Genomic DNA, 11,305 nt, shown 5'->3' with positions numbered 1-11,305 from the left:
TCTTATGCATCTGATAAGGGGCTGATAACTAGAATATACTTAGAACTCATGAAAATCAGCAAGAAAAAATCAAATAACCCTATTAAAAAGTGGGCAAAGGATTTGAACAGAAACTTTTCTAAAGAAGACAGAAGAATGGCCAACAAACATATGAAAAAATGCTCATCATCTCTAATCATCATGGAAATGCAAATCAAAACTACAATGAGATATCACTTAACTCCAGTGAGAATGGCCTTTATCAAAAAGTCTCCAAATAACAAATGCTGGCGTGGATGCGGAGAGAGAGGAACACTCCTACACTGCTGGTGGGACTGCAAACTAGTTCAACCTCTGTGTAAAGCAATATGGAGATACCTTAAATCGATACAAGTGAATCTACCATTTGATCCAGCAATCCCATTGCTGAGCATCTACCCAAAAGATCCAATGACACTCTACAAAAAAGACACCTGCACTCGAATGTTTATAGCAGCACAATTCATAATCGCAAGGCTGTGGAAACAGCCCAAGTGCCCATCAATCCAAGAATGGATTAACAAAATGTGGTATATGTATACCATGGAGTACTTACTATTCAGCCCTAAGAAACAATGGTGATATAGCACATCTTATATTTTCCTGGTTAGAGCTGGAACCCATACTACTAAGTGAAGTATCCCAAGAATGGAAAAACAAGCACCACATATACTCACCAGCAAACTGGTATTAACTGAGTAGCACCTAAGTGGACACATAGGTACTACAGTAATGGGTTATTGGGCAGGTGGGAGGGGGGAGGGGGGCAGGTATATGAATACATAATGAGTGAGATGTGCACCATCTGGGGGATGGTCATGCTGGAAACTCAGACTTGTGGGGGGAGGGGGGAAAGGGCATTTATTGAAACCTTAAAATTTGTACCCCCATAATATGCCGAAATAAAAAAAAAGCAAAATATAAAAAATAAAAGTTATGTTGGTTAAAAAAAAAAAAGATCCACCAAAGAGTGTGACGGGGTCGTGCAGATAGCTTGCAACGCTGGGATCCGGCCGCCAGGTGCCAGGCCCGGCTCCACTCCGGCGCCCCAGCGCGGCGGGCGCTGTCCCGTCTGCGCCCCCTCGGGCCGCGGCTCGGGCGCTGCGGGGGGCGGGCGTTGCGGGCCGCGGGGTTTCCGGCCGGGACTCGGCGGCCGCCGCCCACGCGGCCGGCCTGACGTCAGGGGCGCGGCCCCCGCGCGCCCATAAAGCGGCAGGTGCGCCGCGCTCGCAGTGCGCTCACCTGGTGCCGCGCCGGTCGCCGCGCAGGTCGCAGTCGCCGTCGCCGTCGCCGTCCAGCCCCGCTCCCCTCCCGGCCGCAGCTCCGCGCCGGCGCCCAGAGGCCCGCCGCCGCCCGAGGGACCCATGACAGCCCCGCGGCTGCCGCCCGCGCCGCTGCTGCTGTCGCTGCTGCTCCTCGGCTCAGGTGAGCGTCCGCGCGCCGCGGCCCGCGCCGTCCCGCGCGCCGGGAGCTGTCGCCCCCGAGCTCCGGCGCTGTCGGACGTCGCCCTCGGAGCCGCGCTCCAGCCCGCGCCCCGCGCCCCGCGCCTCCCCGAGGTGGCCCTGCGAGGAAGAGAGGGGCGCAGGCGCCCCGCGCCCAGGGTGCCACTCGCGAATCCCTGTGCTTCTGCCGTCGTCCCGCCGACGGAGCCCCTAGAGGCGACCCGACCCTAACCCCGTTCACAGAGAGACCGAGGTCCGCAGAGGCGCAGTGACGCCCGCAGACCTGGCGCTAAGTCCCCGACCCAGTGTTCGCGGCCTCCTGCCTCAGCTTTCCATCTCCTCCGCCCGGTGATTCTGTTTTCGCCTTTCTAGAGGGACTCACGGAGTCCCAGGGAGAGGTCTGTGCTCCACCCAGGTGCTGTCTTACCCAAACCTACAAGATGAAGCAGTGGTTTGAGACTCTGGGCCCGAAACTTGCCTACTATCTGTCAGTCTCTTCTCTATGTAATAATGATGAAAAACGACAGTATTAGTTATTACCAACTATTTATATTACTTTTTATAATTTTCATATATAAACTTTTAAAAATGTGAGCATGTGTAAAGAAAATCTGATATTTACATCTAGAACCTATTACAATGGGACAAGCTAGATTCTTGCAAACACAAATGCATTTGGAACGTGATTAATGTAGATGAGAGTAATTTGCCCATTTGACTGGGTTTTTTAAGTATGGAAATGAATGTAAACTCTGTGGAAAAGAAAACCTTGATGAAAGAATCTCTGTAATTGGAACAGCTGAGTTCGCTTGTTGGCAAAATGCGAAGTCTCTTTGACTAGCGACTCGATTACAAGCAGCAGCGCACGCGCGATAACTGATGTCGGGAGGCAGACTCCCCTCACGCGGCGGCTGGGGGGACGGGCACCCGCCTCACCTTTCTCTCTCTTCCCTCCAGGCCGCTATGCCTCTGGATTGGACCTCAATGACACCTCCTCTGAGAGAGGGGGGCCGTTTTCTGGGGAGCACGGTGCTGCTGGATTTGCGGTTACCTCAAGGAATGAGCTGTCCTCAGAGAGTGAGATTTCCCCTGTGAGTGAAATGCCTTCTGGTGGTGAACTGTCCTCAGGCACCGACTACGACGATTCAGAAGAGTATGACAACGAGCCACAGATCCCTGGCTATATCGTAGACGATTCAGTCAGAGGTGAGCAGAGGATAAATGGGAAATGTGGCTTATGAGGTGCGGGTTTATGTGAGCAAAGCTACTTCAGAAGAAATGACACCTCCCAGATTATCTCTGGCTTCCTTAGGTGTACATCTGTCGCATACCCCCTAGGTAAACTGAGGCAGAAAGAGCAATATGTGGGTGCATCCTACATGGCCAGAGTGCTGACAACTGTTTCATGTCCCTTAAGTCCTCACAACAACTTTACCAAGTGGGAATTGTTACTCTCATCTTACAGATGTGATAAGTGAAGCTCAAAAAGGTTAACAGTTTTGCCCAAGGTTACACAGGTGTGAGCAGATGAGCTAGAGTTAGAACTCCAATCTGCTTGATTCTCTGCAGAAGAGATACTATGCTCATTCCCACTGGGCTGCAAGCCCCCATTCTGAGAGGCAGACCTAACATTAACCATTCCTATTGACTTGGTATCTTAGCTTCCTTATCCCCTTCCTGTACACCACCCTACCCCAAAACTGCATTTTGACACAAATAGTGGAACAGAAGGAAGTACTGGGGAATTGGACTTTAGGCTTTAAGTATTAGGAGTTGAGAGACGAAAGAAAATAATAGTAATGATAACACCATATGGAAATATTAAAGAAGGACAAATAGATTTTACATTGCTAAAGTCATGATTTAACCCCAAATCCCATTTGTCAGGTAAATAATAATGACTCACTGGTTTCCTTCACTTTTATCTCATGTAATCACATGTTATCTCATCTTTAAAATAAACCCTTTGCTTAAAATAAGGGTAGCAAAGTAAGATAAATATCGTTTATTACCCTCATATTTGGAGTTTGAGGGAAGAAGAGGTCATTTATAAATAAGACCTAGATATCCTAGGAGCATGGACTTGGTGGCAGGGAAAGATGGTTTAAGAGCTCTTGAAGACCTCTTCTTTCCTGACTTGAGTTTCCCAGACTCCTGCCCCTCTGTCTGGTTCCCAGAACTGGAGAAGGGACAGTAAGCAGTACCCCAGGGACAGGGACAGAGTAAGTGGCAGGTGGGTAAAGCTTTAGTGAACACTCCATTTCACCCCCTTGCTTGTGAACGTGTGCTTTTCTGAGGTGGGGAAGAGGTCCGTCTACAATGATTATTTTTGGAGGCACGAGATTAGACCATGAAGGTGTTGAGAAACTGTCCCCTTAAAGATGTTTCAAGTTGTTAACACTTCAGAAGGCCAAATAAATTATTAGTGGTGCAAATGGCTAGGCTAGTGTTCAAAATTGTGATGTATTGAAGATGTATGATGAGTGAAGAATGTGATGAATGAAGATGTTGGTTGAGCTCCTTCGAATGGCTTAAGTTAAATGTCCATGGAGTTAATGTCCAATGCAACACTTTAGTGTAGTAACTATTAATTGTTTATCTCTGTCTATAATTAGTAATCTATCTGATAAATGCAGTGCTGTTCATTAAAAATATTTCTCTTAGAGGACTTATTACATCTCATGCTTTTTTATCATGAGAGGAAATTTCAATAGAAAAATTACATAACCAGCTATTAAACATTGCTCCTAATTTGACTTTTGTTACTGCTGTTATAATAACCTGAAAAATATTCATAACATTTATTTGTCATTTCCTCAATCACAGGGATTCTATCTTTGATACCCTTGTCCTTTGCTATATTTCTAATGTTTTCTATTTAATGCATGCTGCATGACTGTTATGACTAATGATATTTCCTGTTTTTATTGGGGGTCTGTTTGCTAAATACTCAGATAAACATTTTCAGAGATTAATATAACAAACTGCACAGTGCTAACATGGTAAGCATCCTTCCTGTCTTTAGCATGTGGATAAATTACACCTTGCAGGACTATGAGACTGAACAAAAGTTTCTGTGGATCTCATAAGTTAAGATAAAACTCTGAAGCATCAAGTACAGATATTTCTCACTCCAGTTTTCAAATAGATTGACCACAAAAATGAGCTCCCTGGAAGTTATCAATTAATTATAATCTGTTTTAATCTGGGAGTTGGAGAAAATTGAGTAACTCTAATTTATAATGCTCAGTTTTTTCTACCTGCAGGTAGAATCCACTAATTCCCAACTATGATCATGAGCTTGATGAGGCCAGTAAATAAAATCAACAAATATACCCCAAGTCCCATTTTAATCAATGGCATTGACCTTTTCCAAGAGACAACATAGTATAGTGGAAAATTAACAGGCGTTACATTCCAACACTGCCATGTTTCAGTTGCTCGTCCTAGGGAAAGGCAATTTTCTTCACTGAACTTCACTTTCCTCATCTATATCATGTGGATAACACTACATACAACTGCGGTTTGATTTTAATTAATGATCATTACCAAGAACTTGGTGTGTATTAGAAACTCAAGAAATGTTTAAAATATTTAATGGATTTTCTTAAACACAAAACTATTATCAGCAATAACAATGATGATGCCAAACAATTCAATGTATGTGTCGAAGCTAATAAAATAATGAAAGTGTTTAGATTTGTAAGTGCCACACAGTGCAGCATACATATCGCGTATGTATTGTGCTAAATATACAATGAAGAGCACATGGCTGTTATTCTTGTGAGCTTTCAATGCTATAACTTCTTTCTCTCCTGTCTCCAAAGTGACATTCAAGATTAAGAGAGACTTTTGTCAATAAATAAATATTATTTTGTCTTATTTTATTTTTAGTTGAACAGGTAGTTAAACCCAAGAAAAACAAGACAGAAAGTGAAAAAACGTCAGATAAACCCAAAAGAAAGAAAAAGGGGGGCAAAAATGGAAAAACTAGAAGAAACAGAAAAAGGAAAAATCCATGTGATGCAGAATTCCAAAATTTCTGCATTCATGGAGAATGCAAATATATAGAGCACCTGAAAGCAGTAACATGCAGGTAAGTTTTCCTAAATTATATAGAATTCTGTATTTCCAGCACCACCTCTACAACCCCTAACTGCAGAAAACCATTAATTTTTCCAATGTTAACCCGAGGGTCAGTAAAAAGGACTAGATAGTAAATATTGTGGGCATTGTGGGCAAAGATTATGTATGTACTTATATAACCAATTAAAATGTAATCATTTAAAAATGTAAAAACCATTCTTGGCTTGCAGGCTGTAAAAAACTGGCCAATAGCCAGATTTTACTCACAGGCTTGTAATGTGCTGATCCCTGGTAAAAACCATCATTTTACTACATATATATATATCTTTTTCAAAAAAAGGGCCAAAAGGCAATTTTCACATAATCTTTTTTGTTGTTCTAATTTCCTTCCCCCCATAAGCTGCAAGCTACTAAATGATAGTAGAATGTATTTGCTGCATAACAAGTCATTGAACTCATCAGTCGGTCATAAAAGGAGAACAAAGAATGACGAGGTGTGTCTTCTTGGAATATCACACCCAGACTAATCTCAACTTGTCTTTATACTAATAGTTCCTTAGTTAGAATGCACTTTATGTCTCATGATTTTGAAATACAAGTATATGTCATAACTTTTTTTTAAAATGTTGAAATTCAGTGGCTGTTTATGACGAGAGTAAGCTTAAAACACACAGAATGCTAGTAGTGGTTATAACTTTTAAATGTGGGTTGTTTGCAGATGTCATCACGATTACTTTGGTGAACGGTGTGGGGAAAAGTCCATGAAAACTCACAGCATGATTGACAGTGACTTATCAAAAATTGCGTTAGCAGCTCTAGCCGCCTTCCTCTCTGCCGTGAGCCTCACAGCTGTTGCTGTGGTTGTTTCCATCCAGTAAGTATGGCACAGCTAAAACATCCTTAGTAAAATAATGGCAGGTTAAATTTTTCAGTATTTCTATGACACTCTACAGTCATATTTTAGACGAATTATTCTATTGGTGGCATGTGATCTTTGGTTTGTATTTTTATACTCCACTGACAAAGATCACAGAAAATGGTCAACATTTATATAACTGTGGTCACCATTGCAACTTAAAATGTAAAGCCCTTTTTCAGAAGATCTAGAAGTTTTTGAACTTAAAAATGGATGAGGTTTTTTTTCATGTCATATTTGTACTTGTGGTTACTCCCAAATCTCAGAAAGTATTGCACTGTCTGTGAAATCTTGAGCGGAAGCAAGCCTCCCAGCAGCACCAGACATACTGCTTCGGTGCTAGAATCGTAAGCAACTTCAAGCTGGTAGTAGCTAAGAAAAAAAATGTGCCTTCTGATCATATTAGAATGCAAAATTATGACTTAGGAATATTATCACATGGCACTCATTTACTTGGAGCTTATGCTTATTTTGTTACTGTCAAATACAAGTTCCCAGTATGGGAACTCAATTATTTTTTAAAAAACTTTCCACCATATGACATGGCGTAGGAAGCCAGGACAATTCTATTACTGTTCCTCTCCAGCAACATCTTCCCTGTGCTCATAATAACAGATCGCATACTTCACTTCATGACCAATGAATGTTAGAATTCGACTGTCCCAGGCAGTAGGCATGGATGGGTACATCAGAATGGCATTGTCTGTCAAACAGAAGTCACTGAATGAGGGAAGTTGGAGGAGGGCATGAATAGCTCTGTGATGACTCATGTGCTACTAGAGCTTGGGAAAAGCAAGGGACTCGTCCTTCTAATTTTAGGTCTCAGTAAATGACTTTAACAACTAGATTGTATACATGATCTACCACTACAGCCATTCAGGAAATAAGGGGTTATCGCCTGCCATTGTTTGATATTATTTTAAATTTAGATCAGATCATGATAAAAAGACTCAAAAGAAACCTGTTGTATCATGCACATAAAGTGTGATGGGCACTTTAAATTTGTTTTGCACACCCTAGATTTATCCTGGTCCTCTAGTACCTCAAGCCAGATTTGCAAATATGTTTAGGAAAGATAGCAGACAAACCATTATTATTTCACATAGAAGGATAGAACAAAAACAGTTGTTAAGGAAGATGTTTTATGATAATTAAACTTGTAATTATTCAGCTTGAAATATTTAATAAGTTTTTAGAAAAGTATGGAAAGACTTTGGCCATATTAGCACTCTTAAAATTTAGCAATGACATTTCTCCTTTCATCTATATTTCCTTGTATTTGAAACATGTAACAAGCACTAAGCCTATGTCACAATTGCTGGGGTTTTTTTTCCATAATTGAGGTAGGGTTTTTCCTCAAACATTACAATAACCAAAAAGTCCTTTTGATTTTAATGTTAATGTTTAATAGATGGATTAAAAATCTACTAAAAAAAGAATTGCCTGTAGAACACTAAGAAGTTTCTAAACCACTGAATTTTTAAAGTAGAAAGTAGCAATAAATAAAACGAGAAGGAAATATTTATGCTGAGAAATAAAGCCCAATTTGTTTCATCTGTTTTAAAACATTTTAATCATCTAAATTAGTTTGTGCAAGCATAAAGTCCTTCTACGGTAAAAACTGTATCATAATTTTCTTTTCCAGTTCTGCATGGCAGCTTCACTAAGTTCTGCAGAACAAAGACATATGAGTATGTTCCGTACCTTCTGAAAGTTTGCACATTATGACATTTATTTAATTCTCAGCCCTCTGGAAATGTGTTTTTTATAAAGTCAACACAAACACCTCCATGAAAAATAGACAGCATTTTACAGCTGGGTTTAGGTTTTGATTTTGGGTAAAGTACAGCACTTAATGGTCTATAAGGACTCACGAAAAGGAATTCTTTATAGATAAATAGAACTTTGGTTAACAGTAGAATGTCTTGTTCTCTGAAGGCTTCGAAAACGATACTTCAGGGAATATGAAGGCGAAGCTGAAGAACGAAAGAAACTTCGACAAGAAAATGGAAATGCACATGTCATAGCATAGTGGAGGACAATATCACAGGTTTGAGTTTTATAAGATATCTTTAGATCATATCCTCTAATTTTCAAAAATATTACACTGTATCATCTCAAGAAAAATAAGGAATGTGTTCTTTATTATGGATACACTATGCACAATGGCTACAGTAAAGTATCATCATATTATTCTTTGAGTGTGAAGCTTAGTATTGAGTTCCATATTGAAAATGGACTATGTGCTTCATTAGTATTTTAAGGGATATAAATATGAAAGACACCCATCCTTTTCTCAAGGAGCTTAATATTTAGTAGATAGAAAAAAATGTAAGAAACTAGAATACCAAGGGACATAAAGTAAGTGTCATCAGAAAGGAACCAATGGAGTATGAGGAATTTCCAATGAAAGACAAAGAGCCCAGTGGGGTGCATGTAGGGAGCAGGAAATGATGTGTTTTCAGGGTGGCACTGCAGGTGAGCCCTGAAGGACTGATGAGATTGGGACAAGCAATTTTGAAGGAAAAGGAAGGGTAATACTGAAGAGATGAAATAGATCATTTTGGAAACATCTGAAAAATGGCGTCATTGGGATGAATTTTAGAGGAGATGAGGTTGTGATGATAGGCTGAGCTCCCATGGCGGAGAGCCCAGTTGGGGTGCTCGCATGAGAAAAAACTGTGAGGATGAGGAGGCACTAGGTCGAATAGTCTTTTACAGAAAGGAAGTAGAAAGGGAAGGGGGATGCATATTTGAGAGATAGGTTGGTGAGAATACATAATTTTATTTTTTGTTAAGAAGGAAAGCTGGGCATGTTGTAGGTAGAAGGTAAGAAGATATCAAGAGCTTTTCACCGGTAACGAAAGTGGGCAGCGGGTGAAGAACGTGTCCAGAGGAAGAGGGGTGGGAGATCAACCACACACTTAAAGTTGGTCAGAAGAGGGAACTCTTTCCTCAGACATTCAGAAAAGTCAATGTCACATCCTTAGGCTACTGATTTTCTAACTTCTGTGAGTTTATGAGTTACTTGAGGTGCTTGTTCAATATGCATATTCCTAAGCCTCACCCCTAAATCTACTGAATCAGACTTTCTATTTAAAATGAACACTCCAGATGGTTCTCATGCTTGAAGAACCACTACATTCAGCATTGATTAAGGGTAGATATTAAGTCTTTAGCTCAATGATTCCTGAAATGGATAATTATCCATACCAATGCTATATTATTTATTGCATCAAAATTTATTGTGTTGGCTTATGTGCTGAAGCTAAGATCACCAACATGAATAAAGATGGATTTTTGGCTATTTAATGCCATTGAGATTTCTCATTGTAGGTTCCAGAGTGATTTTAGGACAAGAAATATGCTGTGCTAGCACCCAGTAGCTGCCTATTAACTGGTAGTTACTATTATTATGCCCTCGGTACTAATTATCCTAAATTATGTGTCTATCATAACTATACTGAGCCACCTAATCTTTGTTTTTAATTATGTCCACTGCATAGATTTGGTCAGGAAAACTATTTCTCATGATTGGTATTGCTTTTTGATAGACCAGAATTGGATGTGACAGCTTTGAGCATATGCAGTCTTCTACCCAAGTGGGCATGTAACCAAACCAGGTGTGAAAGAGGGAAGGAAGCCAAAGTGATAGATGGTTTCTGAAAAGCTCTTAGCATTTCTCATAAGACACACTAGAAAAAAAATTGACAGAAATTCTTCTGCCTGATTATCCTTTGAAATTTTCTTAGAGCTATGTTGGAATTTAACTTATCTCTAACACTCTATTTTATTTTCTAACAGGACGTCGCATTGGGGAGCTGGTCCTCCTGCAGCGGATCATAAGAGAATGGAACCTTTTCATTCTGATGGTTTTAAAGCTTCAATTGTCACTTTTTATGCTGAGTCTTATTTCTGTACATAAAGATGCATGAAGATAAAAGTATTTTTTCAAGTTGTAAATAATTTATTTAATATTTAATGGAAGTGTATTTATTTTACAGCTCATTAAACTTTTTTAATCAAACAGATTGAGAGTTTGAATATTAGTTCTGAGATTGAAAGACTCCAGGGTATTTTTCTTCTACCACTTGGTTGCTCACATAAAAAGGATTTCTTCCCCCTTTTACTGTTTTTGTGCTGAGTTTTAAAACTTATCCCTTTTCTTAGAAAATTATAAACTAGAGTCACTTAGTCCTCCCACAAATACTAGTCATGTTGAAAATAATAATAATTCCAAACTGGCCTTACTTATTCCATACCAAGTCCTGTAGAAGCATCTAGAATCAAGACGTGGCACTGACTCTCTGTTGCAACAGACCCAGACATTATAAAAGATAGAAAACCCACTGCCCATCACTGTGACCCCCATAGACAAAGAGACAAGAATAGGTTTGAATATTATAAAAGTGGCATTTACATTTGAGGTTTATTTCCCTACCATCATGACATGAATGTATGAGGCATATAAAACCAACTCCTCCTTTCCTTCCCCTTGCTACTATTTTCTTATAGCACTGCACTTGAAACAAATATGTGTATATTTGTGGTGGATACACTTTTAAGAACATTAACATTATGGGGTGACTCACAGTTTGGTGCTTGGCTGATCATTTGAATTACCTGAGTGCAAAACAAAACAATCTTTATAAAATGTGGGAATATTTTGAGAAAATTAACCAATAATAAATATAATGCCAGCAAGCATCTCATAAAATTCATGCATGATATTCAAGGTGCCTTAATTATCCACACTTCCATCTGTCTCTGGCATACCACTCACCAAATCATCCGCTAAATAATTAGTAAATCATAATTCATTTTGATAGATGGAACTGACTTC

General features: G+C 40.1%; 1 protein-coding gene across 1 annotated transcript; it reads left to right on the top strand.

The window, feature by feature from the left end:
- Positions 1 to 1,255: 1,255 nt before the first annotated feature.
- On the top strand, positions 1,256 to 10,493 carry AREG (amphiregulin). Its single transcript, XM_012744773.2, has 6 exons — positions 1,256 to 1,443; positions 2,418 to 2,666; positions 5,355 to 5,556; positions 6,265 to 6,420; positions 8,401 to 8,512; positions 10,267 to 10,493. Exons 1-5 carry the CDS (start codon positions 1,383 to 1,385, stop codon positions 8,492 to 8,494), a joined length of 762 nt encoding a protein of 253 aa, XP_012600227.1. The 5' UTR covers positions 1,256 to 1,382; the 3' UTR covers positions 8,495 to 8,512; positions 10,267 to 10,493.
- Positions 10,494 to 11,305: the final 812 nt, after the last annotated feature.

Source organism: Microcebus murinus, chromosome 26, assembly GCF_040939455.1.
Source record: "Microcebus murinus isolate Inina chromosome 26, M.murinus_Inina_mat1.0, whole genome shotgun sequence".
NCBI lineage: Eukaryota > Metazoa > Chordata > Mammalia > Primates > Cheirogaleidae > Microcebus > Microcebus murinus.
The sequence above is the reverse complement of the archived record's forward strand: the minus strand, read 5'-3'. Positions and strand labels throughout refer to the sequence as shown.

Coding starts and splice junctions, on each gene's coding strand:
- AREG (XM_012744773.2), top strand. CDS start 1,383: ATGACAGCCCCGCGGCTGCCGCCCGCGCCGCTGCTGCTGTCGCTGCTG. Junction 1,444..2,417: donor GCTGCTGCTCCTCGGCTCAG/GTGAGCGTCCGC, acceptor TCTTCCCTCCAG/GCCGCTATGCCTCTGGATTG. Junction 6,421..8,400: donor GCTGTGGTTGTTTCCATCCA/GTAAGTATGGCA, acceptor TGTTCTCTGAAG/GCTTCGAAAACGATACTTCA.